Consider the following 22,291-nt stretch of genomic DNA (forward strand, 5'->3'; position numbering starts at 1 on the left):
GTGAATTTGTCAATTTTGAGGATTGTCGTGGTAAATAAAAGAATGTTGAGTGTAATAGTAATACTATTTAAAATAATGGTATCGTTAAACAATTGTAAGATGGAGTGAGGTCGGATAGATAATGTTTTCAATTAGCTGAATTAATTATTTTATAGGATAATGACATGTGATATTACTATTATATTTAATATCTACTCAATAAATGAATAAATATATTATTTGTGAAGGTGAATTAAATTAAACAATGTTCATTTACAACAGTAGTGCAATTTTTTAAAAACAATTTATTTTGTGTTATATACAAAAAAGAAAAGGAAAAAAAGAACTAGTTGCTCTAGGATAGTTTCTTGTTTGATTCATAATCATGGAATGGAATAAAGTCATCCTGGCACTTGTATTTTTGTTTTTTTTTTCTTTTTTTAGTTTTTGGTTCCAAAATTTAAAGTGGCTAGATGTTCAATTAATAACAAAAATAAAAAGGAGAAATTACACTATACATATATATATATATATATATAAGGCTTGATCCTAGTAATAAATTGAATCTTAATTTTTTAATTATTTTATTTTAAATCTTCAATTTTTAAAATAATATCAATTTTAAAAACCTATTAGTTAATAAGGGTAATTTAAACAATTTAATCAGATTTTTGTCAATGGTGCTAAACGGCGAAAATAGCTATGAATAGGGGTTTTTGCAGTTTGGTTGCCACAAGAGAATCTCTAATCTGTCAATTCTTAAAAATTTTGAATATAATACAATAATTAATATTTTTTTTTGGATAATAATTCAACTCAACATAACTAAAAGATTGTCAAATAAATTGTCAAAAAAAATAATAAATACATATAAGAAAATCATGCATTATCAAAACTATTTCATTACTTTTTTTATTCAAAAACTATTTAATTTGATTTTTTTTTTAAATGACAAAATTCAACCTTATATTTTTCACACTAAAATATCAAATATCAATCTTTGTCATTTGATAAAAAGATTTCTAAATTAAAAATACAACAAAATATCTAAACTTTTTTTCAATTGTAAACACAAACAGAATATCTAAACAAATTAATAATATAAAATTTTATAAATTACTAGCGGTATTCGCAATTTGACGGTTTGATTACGGCTAAAAGAACCTCAAATCTGCAATTCATCCGAAACTAGACGGATTGAAAAAAATCAATTCATAACCGTCCGCTCATCATCACGTATTTGTAAAATATACGACGGATTAATTTGATTTGATCGATTCAGACAAATTAAAATATCTATTGTTCACCCGTACCTATGAACTAGCGAATGAATGAAGGAGTGTTAATGCACCAAGAACGGAGAGGAGTAGAGGTTAATGACGAAAAATGATAGATTGGCAGTGGATTAAGAAGGAGAAGAGATAATAAATGATGAGAATGGGAGAAGTGACCGTCAGGCCAAGTTTGGGATGTTCCCAAAAAGTTAAAAAGTCAAAAAGTTACTCAAAAAGTTAAAAAGTTAACACTATTCACCAAAAGTCAACAATTACGGCTGCACAACTCCCAATTTAAATTTTTCCCTACAAATCAATTTTTACAATTTTTTATTACACATTTTTCAATAAAAAGTCAAAAAGTTAACCCAAACATCCATATTTTCAACCTCAATTTTTTAGTCCAAAAAGACAAAAAGTGCACTTATTTAGTCTTCCCAAACTTGGCCTCAATAACAATGAAAGAAGAAAAATGATTAAATTATTAAATGAATGATTAAAATTAATACTTTCACAGTCTTAAAATATTAATTTTTTATTTTATTTTTTATTATTTTAAAATATTAGTCTCTTTTCAAAAATTAAGTATAAAAATAATATAAATTTCTTATTTTGTCCTTTTTTTAAATTCATTAACAGCATAAAAAGTACAATTATGACATTGATATTTCTCAAAAAATGTAATATCAAAATGTAATTCTGAAAAATTATTTATTTTTTTTAAGTGTAATAATTGTACTATAAAAAAAATTGAATTTTTCAAAATGATCCATTGTTTTGGGACGAAAGGAGTATCATTTTAAAAGTTTAGAATTTAAATTAAAATAATTTAAAAATTAAGATTTAACATATTACACAGGTTAAACTTTTTTAAAAATAAAAAAATTATATAATTTTTTGAATAAAAAATATTTAAGAATAAATTAGGAAAGAGTGAGCACATTTATTGGTGAGACGTGGCCTCTAATCCTTATCCCTTTATGGGCCTACTGTAATACCACCTAACTCTTTGTTAGGGCAGAAAAAGACGTGTTTTTCCGTAATTGGGAAGGGGCATTGCGACAATTTTCAAGTTGAATGTATGGTAATACATTAAAATATTTAAAAATAATTATCACTCAATTATATTATTTATATATTATTAAATTTTAGAAATAAATTCATGTGCTCTTTTTTATTATTTCAAGATATTTCATTTTTTATTATTTCAAAATATTAATCTATTTTTAAAGATTAAGTAATAAAATAATATAAATTCACTATTTTACCATTTTTTAAAATTCATTAATAACATAAAAAATACAATTATGACAATTGATATTCTCAAAAAAATATACTATCAAAGAGTAATTTTGAAAAATTAATATTTTTAAAATGTAAAAATTGTACTATAAAAAAAATTAAATTCTCTAAAAGAATTATTATTTTGAGACGGAGGGAGTATCAATTTTTCTTAACAACAAAACACACCACCAACATTATTATATGCATTGAAATGTTGCATAGTATTTATTAATGTCATTTTTATATTGATTAAATGGATAAATTACACTAACACCCTTGAGATTTGGTCTAATTACATGGCATCTCTTAACGTTTTGAAAATTACATTTCTACCGTTGCGATTAATAGTCTCATTTCACAAACTCCCGTATTTATATAAAATGTAACAATTCCTAATAGAAAAATAGAAAAAATTAAATTGAAAAAAATAAAAGAAAAGAAAGCAAAGGTAAGATAAGGAGAAAAAAAAAATAGAGGAAGTAAAACAAAGTAAGAAAAGAGAGAATGAATGAATTCAATATCTTCATTTAGTTTAAATAATTACAATAATAGAGGGGATTAGTATGATTTTTTAAATGTCAGGGAGTGATATATATAAAATCTAAATCTCAAATAGTGTAAGTGTAATTTTCCCTAATTAAATTACAAAAATATTTGAGACCCTCTTTTTCTCACCCCCTTTGACCCCCTTTCCCTCTCATTGGCCAATTTTTCTTTTTTATTTTTTTTCTTTTCTTTCTCCTCCAATCACCACCCGCCACGTGTGTGTGGGGATGATAGGGATGGTGATTGGAGGGGTCTCTCTCAACGCTCATTAAATTAAACAAAAGAGCGAATCTTCCGTTTCTTTCACCATCATCATGAGGGGAAATTATTCAATGTTGCTGGTGCAATATGCCATTTTATTTATAGTGTGACACTTGACGGTTTATCTTTTAAAATTGTAATATAAAAATAATAAGTCACATAATTTAAACCAATAACTACTCATTTAAAGCACCATCTAAATTTGCTCTAAGAGAATCGAATAATTTTTCTATCAGCACCCATCAATATAGATGTATCCTCGCTAAAAAATTCAACTTTGACAAAAAAAAAATAATAATATAAACCTTATAATATTACTAACAATAATCATACTCACCCTTCAAAAGTGTTCTTATTTGTTGAATTTGTTATTATGTTTACCAGCACTCTCTTTGTTTTGATCAAAATCGTGCATTTTTTTTTTTTTTTTGATACTATAGAATAGTAGTCGAAAGTTAATCGAAAACGATTTATTAAATTAACAAAAAAACACATGTTGATTTGGTCAAAAAGCGTTTTATAGTTTTGGAAGGCAAACAAAAATTTTGCTCTCATTTGTATGGCTATTTTTAACTAAAATTAGTAGTGTTACATGAATTAATTAATGTATTAACTAATGTATTAATATATGTTATAATATTATTATTGATCTCACTCATTATATAAATTACAAATATCAAAGACCTCTTAAATTATGTCACATTATCAATTATTACATTAATTGATATCTTAATTGGTGCATGTAGCATTATTTATAATCAATAAAGACAAAAAGGATCAAAATAGTTTATAAAATATTACATGTAACTATAATCATTTTATTTTATTTTTCTCGCAACCATCAATTTAACTAAAAAAAACATCAAAATCATCGCAAACATAATTTTTTTAACCAAGTCAAAACAATTTAAAAGTCAAATTAAAAAAATCCATGTCAAACCAACACTTTAGGTGCTGTTTGGTAACACTTACGTTTTCAATTTTTTGTTTAAATTTACAAAATTTTAAAAACTGAAATAAAAACTTGTTTGGTAAAATTTTTGATTTATAAATCAGTGGTCTCAGTTTATAAATTTGGCCAGAAAATGAAAACACAAAAAATGTGTTTCCGTTTTGAGTTTTCAGTTTTTTTTTTTTTTACCACCCAACACCAGCCACCACCTGCCACCATTTTCCACCACCATCTTCCGCCACCACCACCCACCCCTCACCACCACCTGCCACCACCCCTCACCACCCACTTGCCACCACCACCCACCACCCACTACTACCACCACCACCCACCTGTCACCCACTCGCCACCACCACCCACCCCTTGCCACCACCCCCACCTACCACCCACCTGTCATCCACCTACCACCCGCCACTACCATCTACCGCCGGCCACCACCACCTGCCACCTACTGCTACCATCACTCATCACCCACCTGCCACCACCAGCCACTCGCCGCCACCACCCACCACCACCACCGTCACCACCACCACCACCACCACCACCATCACCCACCCGCCACCCACCTGCCACCACCACCCACCACCCCCACCCACTCGCTACTACCTACCACCCACCACCGTCACCCATCCACCCACCACCACCACCACCACCCGCCACCCACCTGCCACTACCACCCACCACCCATCACCACCACTACCCCTGCCACCACCACCACCACCTACTCGCTACCACCCACTACCCGCCACCGTCACCCACCCACCCACTACCACTACCCGCCATCCGCAACCCACCTGCCACCACCCACTTGCTACTACCCGCCACCGTCACCCACCCACCCACCAACCACCACCACCACCCACCGTCACCACTTTCCACCACCGTCTTCCACAGCCACTTGCCACCACTTGCCATTTCTCACTCTTTTTTATATTTTTTAATTTTTTTAAACATTTTGTCAATTACCAAACGCGTTTATAGTTTATATTTTTCTAAAAATAAACAAAAAATAAACAAAAATCAGTTTATAAAATTTTTGTAAATATAAACTGAAAACATAAACGTTACCAAACACACCCTTAGTGTTTTGGAAAGTTAATAAAAAGTTAATTTTTTGGTTTTTTTAGCCTATTTTATCTTTTTGTGGGTAGAAAATGTGAATAGTGATGTGACCCAAAATAGATAAAAAGTTTAAAGCTGACTTTTTATTTTTTTTCCCAAAAGACTTTGTATAGAAAAATTTCATATGACATTTTACGATTGTTTCATTACAAACTAAGGCCTCGTTTGGGAACAAATTTTTTTTAGTAATTTTTTGATTTTTTAACTAAAATAAAATGTAAAAAAAACTTGTATGTTTAGAAAGAACTTTTTAACTTTTTACAAAAAGATGCATAATAAAATAATATAAATAAAGTAAAAAAGAGTAAATTGACATTTTTGCCCTAAAACAACTCATAATTTTGAATGTGTTATATATATATATATATGGCTTGTTTTGGCAACTCAGCTAAAAGTCATTTTTTTGGCATTTTATTTTTTTTAGGTCATATTATCTCGCTATTTTTTTACACATATTTTTTTTATAAAAAGTCAAAAAAAGTTAAAAAGTCAGCTTTTAACCTACTTCCCAAAACAAACTATATGTATTACAAATTATATTTATAAATTTATTATTCAATGCTTGAAATTATAGGGACTGTTACAAAAAAAATAAAAAAGTAAAAGATTTGAGCTGTTTAACAAAATAAATATTGAATTTTTAATTTTTTTAATTTAAATTTTAGTTTTTTAAATTATTTTCAATTTAAACTATTTATCTGTTTTTATTAAATAAAACGGAGAAAAAAACGTATCTTAGTTATTAAATTCAATGTAGATATATATAAAATATCTAAATATCTTTTTTCAATGAGGCCTCTTTTGGAAAGCAAAAAGAAAAAAAAAAATTAATTTATTGGCTTATTTAAGTCACATTACCTCTTTATTTTTTACACATTTTTTTATAATAAACTAAAAATCTAACTTATAAGCCACTTCCCAAGTAAGACTTGAGTTTAATGATTAAAATATTTATTTTTGAATTAATTTTACTTAACAGACAAATCATTTAGATTGAAACCTTAAGTTTTTTTATTATTATTATTTGCATAATATTTTTTTTAGGTATGCAAAACTCCTCAAATCTCAACGAATTAGTACTGAACACAACAAGAAGAGGCCTTGTTTGGAAAATTGTTATTTTAGTTAGTTATTTAGTTTTTTAACTTAGCTAAAATAACTGTGTTAGGAAAGTTGATTGACTTTTTTTTTTTTTTTTTTTTAATAGTTGATATGATAGTTGTAAGGGGGAAAAAAAATGATTATAAGTTAAGTATGACATTTTATCTCATTAATAATTTTAATTTAATTTATTTTTTAGTGGATTATTTTAGCCTAACCCCTCCCAAATAAGGCCAGAAAATATATCTTAGGTTTCATTTGGGATGTGGGTTGGTTTTTTAGATTTTTGACATTTTTAGCTATTTTAGCCTGAGGCTAAAAAGTCTCGTTTAGAATATGTTTTTTTAGCTTTTTTGACTTTTGTAAGAGAAAAAATGAAATAATTATAATTTAGAGATAATATTTTATTTTATTAAGCTAAAAAATTATATTATTCTTTTGTGACTATTTTAATCAAAAATTTCAAAAACCTTCTATGCTAAAGAGGGCTTTTTTTTTTTTGCCAAAGTGACCCCAATATCACACTACAACAAGAACAGAAAACCAAAGTGCCAAATCTGCACCCAGCAAGAAAAAAAAGAAGAAAAAAAGAGCAAAAAAACAAAAAATAAAGAGCCCCAAAACTTGTTCAGTCTCTGTCCCCTCCATATTACCAACATAAGCTTCACCAAACAAAACCCAAACCCAAAACATGGTTGTGCAGTCTCTGTCTGATTTAAGGGAATCAAATGCCAAATGGATGCCTCTTTCAATATAAAAAATGAAAAAAAAAAAAAAAAAAACCTTCAGTATTAGTTGCCATTGTTCAAATTTATAATTGAATAAATAAAATAATTGTGTTAATGTTAAACAAACCCAAAACCAAAACTAAAATCATTTAAAAGAGAGACGGAAAAGAGATGCTCAGAAGAGAAAACAAAGACATGTTGTATACAATAAAATACAATGAATTACGAAAAAAACAAAGAGAGGTTTTAAAAATTAAAAAAAGATTCTGAGGCCTCGTTTGGGAACATATTTTTTTTAGTAATTTTTTTATTTTTTGACTAAATTGTGATATAAAAAAAACTAGTATGTTTAGGATACCTTTTTAACTTTTTACGAAAAAAATGTACAAAAACTAAAGAGAAAATGAAATCTTTAACTTTTTGATATGAGTTGTTAGTTTTTTTATTTTTTTAGTAATTTTTTTATTTTTTGGCTAAACCGGTCGTTTCCCAAACAAGGCTTACGACTATGCCTTGGTTTTGTTTTTGAGTTGAGACGGGATTGTTTGGGATGATCTAAATAAGTGTACTTTTTGACTTTTTATAAAATATGAGTTGAGTTTGAAGTGATGTGGTAGAGAGGTGATATGATTTAAATAAGATGATGTGATATAAATAGGATAGTGATTTTTTGACTTTTTAACTTTTTTGTGTTATGCCAAATTTAGCCTAAATAAGTACATAAAGACAAAAAAAATTTACAAAATCACAAAATGACAAAACACAACTTTTGATGCAAAATTATCAAATTGACCCATATACAAATAAAAAGTCAAAAAAACATCATTTCAAGTGGACGGCAATTTTGTCATTCCAATGCAAAAAAATTAAAAATGCCAAACAAGAAAACCAAATGAACAAAAAAGTCCAGGCTAAAAAAGTCAAAAAGTCAAGTTTGCCAAACGACACCTATGTTTGGTATCATTTTCTTGGGCTAAAATAGCACAAAATAAGCTTTTTAATCTAATAAAACAAAAATCACATCTAAATTATAATCAATATGTTTGGTTTGAGTTTTTTGAATTAAGTTTTTTGAAAACTCAGTTTTTTAATTTTCGTATTTTTTTGTTTTTAGTGAATATTTTGAAAATTTTAAACATTTTTTAACTTTTTTAGATGTACCTTACTTAGATGTATCTAAAAAGTTAAAAAATTGTGAAAAAATATTTTAAAATTTTAATAAATACATAAAAATACAAAAAAAATGTACTGAATTCTTGTATTTTTTTATATATTTCTGGTATTTAATGAATTTTTAAAAGATTTTTTTCACAAATTTTTTACTTTTTAAGTATATTTATGTTAGGTATGTCAAAAAAATAAAAAAAAATTACTTAAAATATTAAAAAAATTCAGTAAAAACAAAAAAATACGAAAAATAAGAAAGTAAAATTTTCTAAAAAGTATTTTTCAAAAAACACAACCAAGCAAGCTGAATCATTTTTTTTTTTCACACAAAAGTTAAAAAAGTCCAAAAAAAAACTACTTCAAATAAAACTTTTTAGTCTGGAATTAAAATAACTAAAAATTAAAAAGCTAATCCCAAACGGTGGCTAAGGCAGATTTGAGCCGAGCCTATCAGAAGGAGCAGCTAAGGATTCGGCGCCGGTGAGAATCCCGGCGAGGGCAGTCATGGCTCGGACTTGCATCTCCAGAGCCGCGATGTAGTCCGTGGCTTCTTCTAGAAGGTTCGGGAACGACAGTTTCCGGCAACCAGGGACTAACCGGCCGAGAACCCGCACTTTCCTCTGCAACGCCGGTGACGTCTTCTTCGCCACCGGTTTCTTCGACCGGGTTTCGCCAGTCACCTTCGCCTTCACCTTCTTGTGCTTCTTATTGTGGCTGAGTCGACTCGTGAGAATCGCTCTGCTCCACCGAGTTTTGCCTCTGGCTCTGACGGCCAGGACTCGGTCTGCCGTCTCTCGGATGGCGGTGCCGGCGACGGGAATATCGGAACTCCGGCGTGATTGACGGAGGGCTTCGGTGAGCTTGAGAGAGTAGATCTGTTGCTCCGATGCGGTTTTCCATCTGGTTTTGAACTCTTCTTCGATGTGGTTTTGGATCCCGATTTTTCTTCGCTTTTTGCGCTTCGATTCTCGCGCTCGGCTCGAGTTCGCTTCGGGATTCGAGATTGAAGATGATGCCATCATAGAATACGACGAGTCAGAAGATGAGAATTCAACGAAAATTCTCTATTGCTTTGCTTCTTCTCTCCGTATATCTGAATTTTCTCTCTCTTGACTTTCAAATAGGTTTCAGATTCAGAAACACCTGTAGATAAAGATCGCGTTCCGTTAGATTCTAAGGGAGAGAGAGAGAGAAGGAGAATCAAAAAGTGAATTTTCGGAGAAATGAATCTAAGCAGACATTTTAGGAAAGATTACTACATTGATCTAACAAATCCAGCATATATATACACGTATAAATATGTGTACAGATATACATATACGCATGTGTATAAGAAGATGTATGTGTATGTGTATTCAGCATATGAAAGTAATAGCTCAAAAAAAAAAAAAAAAACCTAGTAACAACACACAGATATATACATACAATGGGCTTGAAATCATCAAGAAAAGAATAACGAGTTAGTTTAGATAAAGAGAGAGCATACCTTTGGATTGATTATTATCAAAAACAGGTTTGTCGAAGAGAGGAGTGAATGGATCGACAATTGTGTTGAAAAAGAGAGCTAATACATTTGCAGTGCGTGCAAATGTATATTGTATGTACATATATATACACACAAGAAATGAGAGAGAGAGAGAGAGAGAGAGAGAGAGAGAGTTGAGGATTAGGGGGAAGGGAGGATACGTTAGGAGAGGAGTGTTTTTTTGTATGTGAATATGGTCCTATGATATTTTTTTTAGTGATACTATGCCTCCGTTTGACAAGTTGGGTTGGGGTTTTTTTGGCTATTTTAGCCACAAAAGACAAAATAGGCTATTTTAGCCACAAAAAACAAAACATCACATCCAACCCATAATCATTACACTCTTCTCTCACAAAAAAAGTCAAAAAAGCCAAAAAGCCAAAAAGCCCTTCCCAAACCAAGCTTTTTAGCCCAGGCTAAAATAGCCAAAAAAGCCAAAAAGCCAAAAAGCCAACCCACTTCCCAAACGGAGGCTATATGTATTAATTAATATACTAATTAGTGTAGTAATACTAGTTATGATTATACTAGTTAGTATATTATTATTAATTTCACTCATTATATAAATTATAAATATCAAAAAATATCTTAAATTATGTCACATTATAAATTGGTACACTAGTTAGTGTACTAATTGATGTATATAAAATTATTATTTTTTTATTATAATTGTTGAAAAGTAAGAATAATATTATATGTATCAATTAATGTATTAATTGATGATGTGACATAATTTAAGATATTTTTAATATTTACAATGTGATTAATGAGTGAGTCAATAATAATGTCATAACTAGTATTGGTACACTAATATGTACATTAGTTAGTACACTAATTAGTACTGGTATACTATTATTAAATGTTCAGAAAATATTAAAGAATATATATATATATATATATATATATATATATCCAAAATGATCCGAACCCCTTCAAGGAGTGACCTCCACGATCCCTTCTGGCCTTTGATTGGCCAGAGATATATATATATATATATATATATATATATATTTTTTTTTTTCTTTTTCTCCTCTCCCTCCTCCAATCACCAACCCCTACGTATGTGTGTGGGGTGGTGGGCGTTGGTGATTAAGGGGGTCTCGAACACTTCTCATATATATATATATATATATATATATATAAGAGAGAGAGAGAGAGATTAATGAAACAATAATTATTGTGTTTGGTTTTAATTTTTTTAAATTCAATTTTTTGTATTTTATTTTTTTAAAATTAATTACGTGCTTTTTTTTAGTGAATATTTTTAAAATTTGAAGTAATTTTTTTAACTGTTTTAGATGCACGTTACTTAAATATATCTAAAAAGTAAAATATTTTAAAAAATCAATAAATATACAGAAATACGAAAAATGTATTGAAGTTTTGTATTTTTTGAAATATTTTGGATATTTAGTGATTTTTTTAAAAAAAATCATAAATATTATACTTTTTAAGTTTATTTATGTTAAGTGTATCTAAAAACTAAAAAAAGAAAAAATTAGTAAACATCACTCTTCAATTTTATGGAGTAGGAGAGGTCTAAGATTTTTTTTTTATTAGCTAAAGTCTCTCATATTTTTATAAAGAAAATTTGATTCAGAGAAATTTTGTCCGACTCAGAAAAATTTCTCCCGACTTCGAAAAATTTCGTCTAATTTAGGGAAATTTCAGCCTCAACTTAGAGAAATTTTAATTTTCATAGAAAACTTTCGAAATTTCTCTATCAAAATTTCTCTGTAACTATACCAGAGAAATTTCAAAATTTCTCTATGAAAATTGAAATTTCTCTGAATTAATGTGGGTGTTTGGGAAGTGGGTTTTTATGTAGGTTTTTTTAGATGTAGGATATTATTAGAGAAATTTTTTTTGGTGTTTGGGAAGATAGTTGGGTTTTTTTGTTGTTAGATGTGATGTTTGTGAAAAAAAAGTGAAATGATTATGAGTTTTGATGTGATATTTTGTTTGAATTTGTCGTTTTTTATTTTGCAAAAAATTTATCTTTTAGTGAAAAAAGTCAAAAAAAAACCCCAAAGAAATTGTTGCGAAACAATTTCTTAATACTATAAAAACATTTTCAGTCGAATTCTCTCTGTGAAACTGTTGAGAGATCTTTAATTACTATAAAAATATTTTATGTTTTTTATTTTATAAAATCTTAATATCAGCGACCTCAAAAAATATTGTTCTTAAAAAAATTATTTAAAATATTAAAAAATTTAATAAAAATAACAAAATACAAAAAATAAAAATCTTAATTATTCAAAAAGTAAATCCTAAATTGTCAACAAGTTGAATATCACTTCTTCATATACCCTATTACACAAAACTTTTCCTTAAGAGGGAAGGGAGCCACGTGTCCCTTCTTTATTCACATTTATTGCCCTTCTCTCAATCCCCATTTTGTGCGCCAATGTAATCCCCTCCGATCGTCTTTGGAAATTAGTTATTTTAATTAATTTTTATAAAAAAAAAATATTATAGATCTTAAATGAATTACCAAATATTCTATCAAATCTCTCATATAGGTGTAAGACTCTTACACATGTGATTTGTTTGGGTCAAACACCCATGTGAGAAGTTTTTGGTAGAATATTTGATAATTCATTTGGGATTTCTAACATAATTCTTATAAAAATATATTTTTAAAAATGAAGAGAAAAATTAATTTTTTAATAAATAATTTTTAAAATTTTAATTAAAATAGTTTATTGCCAAACTTATTCTTATTTTATTTGAAAATATGTTTTTGGAATAAATTACACTGACACTTTTTGAGGTTTGGTCCAATTACATCCTATCGCTTGACATTTTTGAAATTATATTCGCATCCTTGTAATTAATAGTCTCATTTTACAAATCTCCATGTTTATATAAAAAGTAACAATTCCTAGTAGAAAAACAGAGAAAATTACATTAAAAAAAGAAGAAGAGAGTAACGCAGTGGAAAAGAAAAGAAAAAAAAAAAAGTAAAGCAAAGTAAGAAAAAAGAAAATACATGTGTTCAATATTTTCATTTTATCTAAATAATTACAATGACAGGGGGGTTAGTGTAATTTTCCAAACGTTAGGGGTTAACATGTATTAAACTCAAATCTTAGGGACTGTAAGTGTAATTTATCTTCTTTTTTTTAAAAAAAAAATAATGCATATACAATGATGTGTAGATGATTTTTAAAAAAAAATGTTTTCATTAAAAAAAATTATAAAATTCAAGGCACTCTTTACTATTTTCAGAATACTTTCCACTATTTTTAAAATATTTTGTGTAAAATTTTAATATTAAACAATATTCACCGAATACTTGTTAACATTTATTTTAGAAAAAAAAAATACTTATAAAAAATTAGAACAACTTTTAATTTTTTTTTAAATTTTTTTTTTAAAAAAAATAGATTGTTTTAAATTTTATTTAGCAGAAATAATTTTTGAATTATATTTTCAAAAAATTAAAAATACAAATACCAAAAGAGAACATTACCAAATGATGGGGGTGCAATTTCTATGACAATGTAACTAGACTTTAAAGTAGTGTTTTCAAACTTTTAAAATTACATGTTAAAATATTAATAAATATATATTATTTTGTAGTGTATTTTACATAATAGTGAGTGCATGCAAAATTTCAGTCTATTCCCTTTTGAACTTATGTTATTATTATTATTTTGTTGCTATGAGGGTGTTTGGAGTGTTTTTTTTTTTTTTTTTTGAGTGGTCGTGACTCGTGATATCCAAATGGCCGCGGGAGTTTTCCCTTTTAATATACTGAATTATTTAGTAATTTCAGAATATAAATTCGTGATTATTTTATAGTATTGTAATTGATGGAGTACATGGTGGGGTATTGTATGAGTAATGTTAGAAATCTCAAAAGTCTCATATCCATGTAAGACATGAGAGAGATATTGAATGAACGACCGTAAGAGAGTTGTATTATTTTATTTTATTTTACTTTATTTTAGGATAATGAAAAAAAATGTCAATGTTTGAATCTTCTAATAAAATAAACTCTGAATTTTTTAATTTTTTAAAATTTAAATCTTAAATTTTTGATTTTGTTTTTAATTTATACCATTCAGTTATTTTTGTTAAGTAAAATCAACAGAAAAAAATATTTTAATTATTAAACTCAACGTAGATGTACATAAAATATCTAAAATATCATTTCTTATTGAGTTTAATAATTAAAAGACTCATTTTTCCATCGATTTCACTTAACAGAAATAGATAAATGGTTCAGATTAAAAATAAATAAAAAATTTAGGGTTTAGAATGACAAAATTAAAAATTTAGGATTCTTTTAGGCTAAACTACCAATAGGTCCTAATAATTAAACTTAATTCCCATTAAATCTTATTGAAAATAAGTCCTAATGAAATCGTCACTAAAAATATTTTTTGTGATGATTTTTTTACACATGTCGCTAAAAATTGACAATTAGTAACTTGTTTTGTGACAATTTTTATAAATTGTCACTAAAGCTTACAATTAATAATTTTTTTTTTTGTGGCGAATTTTTCAAACTGTTCCTAAAAATCCTCATTTATTTTATTATAAGTGTCAAATCCTAAAGTTTTTTGTTGTTGTTGTTGTTGTTGTAATTTTCCTATTTATTTTTTGTGAAGCAATGTCATGCACAAAATGTTTGTGTTATATATTATTTTTTACAATAAAAATATCAAAATTTTAATTTAAAAAAGAACTATGTGACACCAAAATATTAATAATACTTTTGAGTTGTAGAATTAACAATAATTTTATTTTTCTTGTTATTTTATTTAATTATTTTCCTTTTGGGTGTTTTTTTTCCCCCAACAAATAAAATAGAAACAGAAGAAGGAAAGCTTCATTGAACAACATGAAGTCCTCCCAAAAACAAAAAATTAAAATTAAAAATAAAAATAATGAACAACAATGAGAAACGCCTCATTTATTAGGAAGATGATGCTAATAAGTGATTTAATTGCTTGCATAATATATTGAAATAGATTAAGATTTTGTGACCAAGCATTTTTAATTTCAATCATGTCCTTATATATTGAAATAGAATTCTATTAGTCAAGAAGGGCCATTATGAAGACCATTTAACAACACATCAATGTAAAGTTTATTTTTATTTTTATTTTTTATTTTTTAAAGAAAAAGTTAATCCCTCTCCAATTTCCCAAAAATCAAAATTTTAATTTATTAAAATTATTTTATGTAAGCATAAATAATAAACATTCAATCTCACACCAATTTTTAGAAGACAAATAAAAATAATTTTAATAATTTACACCAAACAAACAAACTCTGGTAGGTGTTAATGGCCTTTTGAGATATATGCTATCTTGGTAAATATATCCTTGCATTTACAAGTATTGATATATGACTTGATAAGGGATTTGAAAAGAGAAAAAGAAAAATATAGTGAAATATAAATAAAATATACATATATTTCACTTAATTTTACACATTTTTTTTTTATTTCTCAAATCTCTCAACCAAATAAGAAATTTGATTATGAAAAGCATAATATGATATTCTTCATCTTAGTTTTTTTTTTTTTTTAAGGAAAATTCTAATACTTAAAAGAATATTCTTATAAATAAAATAAAAAAAAACAATAAAATTGTAAGTGACTTCTTTGTTCAAGGAAGGTTAGAGCAGAATTGTTTGGTGCAGTTTATAAAATTGTTTAATGGTGTTTTTTATTAGGACAGTGTTTGATGCAATTTTTTTTTTTATACTTATGAGGCATAAATAACTTAAATAAGATATCAAAAAATTAATTATTTGAAGGTTGGGGAAGATATACTTTTAAAACTTAGGCTAAATTACACTCACCACGCCTGAGGTTTGGAAAAAATATATTTAGTCTTACATTTTTGTTGTAATCACACTAACCTCCCTTTTCGTAAGGCTAAAGTGATCGAAACTAATGCAGATATAGACAAATACTGAAATAAACAAAGAAAAATATACACTTCAGTAAAAAAGAGAAGACCATATAATTTTTTTATTCATACGACTAACAAATTATTGATGAAATAAACTGCATGAAATAAGTTGAGTATGTCCCCCACCAAAAAATGAAAGCCTAGTCATAAAATTTTGCAATATTTTGTTTCAAAAAAGAAAAAAGAAAAACCCAAACATTGAAAAGTAATAAAAAAGAATAAATCCAAACAACTATCCAATATCCTTCATATACATGTATGGATGGTGAGGTGTTTCATCTGGAAGGGCAAGTATAGTTGGATGATCTAATTAGCTTGCTTTGGAAGCTATATATAAACTCAAGAAAAGTAATTAGGTCAACTTAAACCTTCATTTGGTGCCCAAATAATTATTTGTTTAGGGACTTTTAAGGATTTGTTTGGTGGGTGATAAATAAATGTTTTGTGTTGCACGTCACTTTACGTATGATCAAACGATTCTTTTGGCCATTCATCATGAGCTTGACCTAGCTTATTAGGATCATTTAAAATGTTCCATTCTAAAGGTAGTCTCAATGTTCTACCATGATTTTTGTGTTAGAATAGCTAGATCTTACATTTGTTATTCTCAAATTCAGTTTTTTTACATCTACAAAATTTGATAACATAACTTGATACAAACTTCTCACATGGAATAAGACCAACCCTATAAGAAAAAGTTTTATCTGATTATATGATTGAATTTTGTACATTTGGAATTTTTCCTCAAAATTTGGCATGAGCTCAATAAAAAAACTCTCAAACAATTTGATATATTAGAGCATCTTTATGCTGTGTTTGGTTAGGAGAATTTGGAGAGGGATTTAGAAAAGGAAAGGAAAAAAGTGTGTGAAACTATGTAAAATGTAAGTATATTTTTTTCATATTTTACCTTTTCAAATCCCTTTTCAAATCCCTCCTCAAATCCCTCAACCAAACACAACATTAGTGAATTTGCCATTTTAATATGGTACGATAATCAAAATGCTATACTTCGTAAATCAATATTATAACAATGTAAATGTGATTTCATTTATTTTTCTATATAAAACCGAATAGAAATGTAATTTGTGGCACTTCTCATAAAAGAGACAGTGAAAAATAATGTTACCAGACAAGATTGTCAAATTTTAGCAATGGAAGGTCAAATGAAATCATCGAATTGCTCTCTCAAGCAAATTCTTCTATGTACACCTCTCATGATAGGACCAACAAATAATATTTTTATGCAACAATATATAATAAAAAAAAATGATAATTGCACCATTGAAATAAAATTACAAAATTATAAAATTTTTGATTTGAGTATTGTAATTGTATGTAGTATGGCAAAATACAAGTTTGAGATTGTCAAAATGAAAAAAAAAATTTATTAGAAATGCTAGGTGGGCCATTTGTAATAACTGTATAAATAAATTGGTGGCATTTCTATAATATAATAATTGTTTTCAAAGCTGTGACACCTTGTAAAATAAATAAATATTATAATAATGGAAAAAACATTGTAACAAACATGTCTCCTTATCGTGTCTTGCAAGGCCACTATGCTGCACAGCGTGCAATATTATAATGCCTGTGTTTGGCAAGGGTTTTTTCAGGTTTTTTCAGTTATTTTAGTCACAAAAAGTAAAATAGGCTATTTTAGTCATAACAAACAAAATATCATATCCAACCTATAATCATTACATTCTTCTCTCACAAAAAAAGTCAAAAAGTCAAAAAGTCAAAAAGCCCTTCCCAAACCAAGCTTTTTAGCCCAGGCTAAAATAGCCAAAAAAGCTAAAAAGCCAAAAAACCAACCCACTTCCCAAACGGAGTATATGGGTTATGTTTATAATTATTTATATATATTTGAATTGAGATTTTTAAATATTTTTTTTTTTACATATAGAAAAAAAAATATAACAAATATAGGATATTTTCAATTAATTATTTTATGTTTATTTTTATTCAAAATTTAAAAATAATGTATAGACAAAATTTATAACTAAGGGAAAATTTATTCCTAACATCATTTTTTTACTTCTATATAAATACTTAAAAAAATAAACCTAAAAAGGTAATCAATATAATATTATACATTAAGTTAAAAAAAAATTTGATTAAGTACAGAAACCAAATATAAAATATAATACAAAAAATAAATGAATTATAGAATTTTCAAAAAGTGAGACTGACAAATAAATTTTGTAAAATCTTGTCTATTTATATACTTTTTGTGTATATTTTTTGTATTTCTAATCTTGAGAATGACATTGAAATAGTCTACACTTCTTACATTAAGTCCATCTAATGGCTTTAACAAACACAGATGTAATAAATTTCATAACACACAATACAAACAATTGTTAGACAAAGTATCCAAAAAAGACAAAAGCAACGTTCACTGATGATGTAGAAACACATCTGACATTTTAATTGTAGGTATAATTAGATAAATCGTCATAGAAAAGGAAAACAACCTTTATTTTTTATCACAACAATCACATATCTTAATATATAATATTAATGTCACTCACTCTTCCATACGTTAAATTCTCTATCAATGTTAAAATGAATGCATGAACCAAAAAAAGAAAACATTCGAGAAGACAAAGAGATGTGGTTTGGAGCTTCTTAATTACTAAATTCTATTAATTAATAGTTATTGGGCTTCAATGGTCGAACTTCTAATATTTGTTAACAATTAAAGTTGAATTATTTGATTTCATCTATATTCACTTGATAATTTGAGAGTGGACATATGTCAAGCCTTTATACAAACACTTGGCATATTTTTTTTAGCATTATTAATGAAATGCACAGTGTAATTTTTTTTTCCACAATTGCAACCTGTTATATTTTAATAAGAATTTATATTTGTTTTAAATATTTTTTTAATATACAAATTATTTTTCTAGATTTTTTATAAAAATAATTTAACAATCTCATCATTAACTGTAGTGTATGAGAGAAGTTAAAACGGATGCGGCAATAAGTATGGGAGAAGTCAAAAAGAAAAGCTTAAATTTACCCAAAACTCCTCTATTGGACCCTTGTTTAGTGAAAATGACAGCCAAAATTATTTTACTTTATAAACCCCCTAAGGAGAAAACATATAATTGAGTAAGAATAAAGTAAAATATCTTCTCTTTTTTTTCTTGGACAACATTGCCAAAGTAACATTTTACTGTAAACCAGAGTAACATGGTACTGTCAAATAAAATAGCATATTACTGTGAGACAGAATAACATATTACTGTCAAACAGAGTAACTGTCAAATAGAGTAACATGTTACTATTACTGTTTACATTAATTTCAACGATAATAACAATAATTTTTTATTTTTAAGAATTTCATAGTCAACATTGATCTTATTTGATAGATCTTGATGAGAGAATTGTAAAAATACTAATTTTATTACAAACTGACATTTATATCAAAAGTTATATTATATTAAAATTTAATATTTTGATAATAATCATATGCATTGGACTTTTTAAGAAATTTTTGTTATGCATATCCTTAATGCACTAAAGTTTTATTTTGACCAAATCCCTAAAAGACTTGAGAGTTAAGAGAAATTAATAAATGTTAAGGATTTTTTTTTTAAATTAAAAAATTAAGATTTAAATATTTGACTTCCCACAAGACTTATGGATTAAAAAATATACTTTATTTATATAATATATAGATTTATTTTATATTGTAAAATTTTAATTATTTAATGATGTGGAAATGCCTTATCGGAAGTAATGTGGGGTCCCATGGCTGTCTTGTGGGGTCACTCTAATTTGTTTTTATTTTAAGCAAGGATTAGTGGGGTGATGCCCAAATAGGGGAGAGAGAGAGAGAGAGAGAGGGAGGGAGGGAGGGAGGGAGGGCGGGCCGGGGGGGGGGGGGGGGGGGGGGGGGGGGTGTGTTTGGGGAGCATGCATGTGGTTGTTTTCATGGCACTTTCATTTATGTCAAATTATGGCCTTTTGTTGTGTCTTCTAGTGAGGATTTTTGGACTCAAAGGCTCCTTTATTGGCTGTGGAGAGGTTTAAGCCACATTGCATGCATGCCAATAAACTCTCCTCTATTTCTTTTAGTTCCCTCATATCTTTCTTCAATAATGCAAAAATATCCACAATTATTTAACTTTATTATCATCTAAGTATGTCATAATTAATTACAGAGCAAATTACATTAACAATTTCTGTAATTTAAGATTTGTATAACTTTAGTTTCTAATCTTTCAATTGTGATACATTTTATCCTGTATTTTAAATCTCGTTCCAAATAATGACAATTGAAGACATTGTTAGTCCATTTTAAGAACAAAGTTGTCAATTTAATAAAATATAAACTAGTTTCACAAAAATAAATGTCAAAGAATTATTTTTACTCACCAAAGATAAAATTATATAAAAATAATAAACTTTTTACATTTTTTTTAAAATTTTTTTTTCTAAATTAATTTTTAGTATGTATTCGGATGATGATTATGTAATGTGTGATTGTTTTTGTTAATATTTTTGGATGGTTAACATGTAATAGATAGTTATATTTGTTGTTAACACATATCTTTGGATGATTCTCTTGTAATGAATGATTATTAGGCTTTTAATATAATCGATTTGTTTAACATATGAAATAGTTTTAGTTTTAGATATTTTGATTCAATGGATTGTTTAATAATGACATTAGAGTTGTCACCATGGTTGATTTTGACAAAAATGAAAACTAATTTAACAAAAATAAATATCAAAAAAAAATTAAAATTTTATTTGTACTCTCCCAAAAGATAAAATTATATAACAATGATGTGTTTTTAATTTTGTTTACCAATTTAATTTTTAGTTTCTTAGAAAAAAAAATTTTGAAAATAGATTCTGAAAATCAAACAAAACAGAACTTATAATAAAAAAAGTTCCAACATTATTCATTAAAAAAATATCATTATATTTCAAACAATATATAAGTTAATCAACACAAAATATGTTATATAATGACTTTGTCCTTCAAATGGAGTAACAATGTCTTCAATTGTCTTTATTTGGAACGATATTTAAAATTTAAAGTCAAATGTATCACAATTGAAAGGTCATGTACCAAAGTGACACAAGCCCCAAACTATAGGGACTGTTAGTATAATTCACCCTTAATTAAATTAGTTTGGAGACAAGCTTGTCTTTGTTTAATATTTAGACTATAGACAATTCGATCTAGACTCATGAGCCCAACAGGAGTTTTATTTTGATAATTTAAACTATTTATTTTATAGTTCATTATGTTTAAATTATCTTTGAAATAATCAATTTGTTATGATGTGTAACCACATGATTATTGTCTTGGAAAAAAAATAAATGACAAACGTAAAAGGGTAATGCCGTTACGATTATTTGATTAATTTATTTATTTTATTATATATAAATAATCTACCCACAAAAATATAAAAAATATTGAATTTGATCATTAAAATGGAACCATGGAGCCCACAAGCATGGACTAAACCGGTGTTTAGTCCACTCCCAGAAGACAATCTAATCCCGATTTGTTTACTGAATCTCACTATTCAAATATTACTAATGTAGTGATTATACATGAGATGATATATGCAATAAGAGAAATAAATGTGAAATCAGGGTATTATTAATCTCCATATATATATAGTGCACCAAAAACTACGCAAAACTTACTCATTAAAAACATTTGGTGCAGAGTTAAACTTGATGTAATGTGAGTCATATTTAAAATTGAATTTAATTCATCCAATTTAAATTTTTGACATTTTTGTAGTGCGAGTCATATTTAAATAGAATTAAATTCTAAAATTCAATTCATTCAATTGAATTTTGGAATTTAATTCATACAAGCATGGACTAAACCGGTCGACTTCTAGTAGACAATCTAATCCCAATTAGTTTATTGAATCTCACTATTCAAATATTACTAATGTAGTGATTACACGTGAGATGATAAATACAATAAGAGAAAAAAATTTGGTTGGAAATTTTTTGAATTTTTTTTTTAAAATTACTTTCTCTCTCCTACACATCAATCAATCACTTTTTCTCTCACACACATCTACTCAATTACAACAAAATATCAAATCCTCCCAAACTCCAAAACTATTTTCAAAGGGAATAGCTTCCCTCCAGGCCAATCACGGACTGTAGGGTACTGTTGGACCTGTGAGGGCCCACCACGTGCCCTGTTTCAATAATCTGAACCGTTCAATATGTAGAACTCGTCAAGTACTATATGCCTACAAAAAGTTACGTTGATTAAATATCGATAGCTATATGATCAAATCAGTTTTGCATGGAAAAGAAATGGACGGTTTAAAATAAACAGCTTATAAAAAATTTGATTTGATCACATAGTTATCGATATCCGATCAACGTATTTTTTACAAGCATATAGAACTCGA

General features: G+C 27.3%; 1 protein-coding gene across 1 annotated transcript; it reads right to left on the minus strand.

Moving 5' to 3' along the window:
- Positions 1–8,678: 8,678 nt before the first annotated feature.
- Positions 8,679–10,037, minus strand: LOC145820117 (basic helix-loop-helix (bHLH) DNA-binding superfamily protein). Its single transcript, XM_082914815.1, has 2 exons — positions 9,901–10,037; positions 8,679–9,557 (listed from the first exon to the last, which is right to left on the minus strand). The coding sequence occupies exon 2, from the start codon at positions 9,434–9,436 to the stop codon at positions 8,840–8,842; it is 597 nt and encodes a 198-aa protein (XP_082770941.1). The 5' UTR covers positions 9,437–9,557; positions 9,901–10,037; the 3' UTR covers positions 8,679–8,839.
- Positions 10,038–22,291: the final 12,254 nt, after the last annotated feature.

This window comes from Camellia sinensis, chromosome 2 (assembly GCF_055761805.1).
Source record: "Camellia sinensis isolate YWXY chromosome 2, ASM5576180v1, whole genome shotgun sequence".
Classification (NCBI taxonomy): Eukaryota; Viridiplantae; Streptophyta; class Magnoliopsida; order Ericales; family Theaceae; genus Camellia; species Camellia sinensis.

What these genes read in the sequence shown, in the direction of transcription:
- LOC145820117 (XM_082914815.1), bottom strand. Translation starts at nt 9,436, where the DNA reads ATGATGGCATCATCTTCAATCTCGAATCCCGAAGCGAACTCGAGCCGA.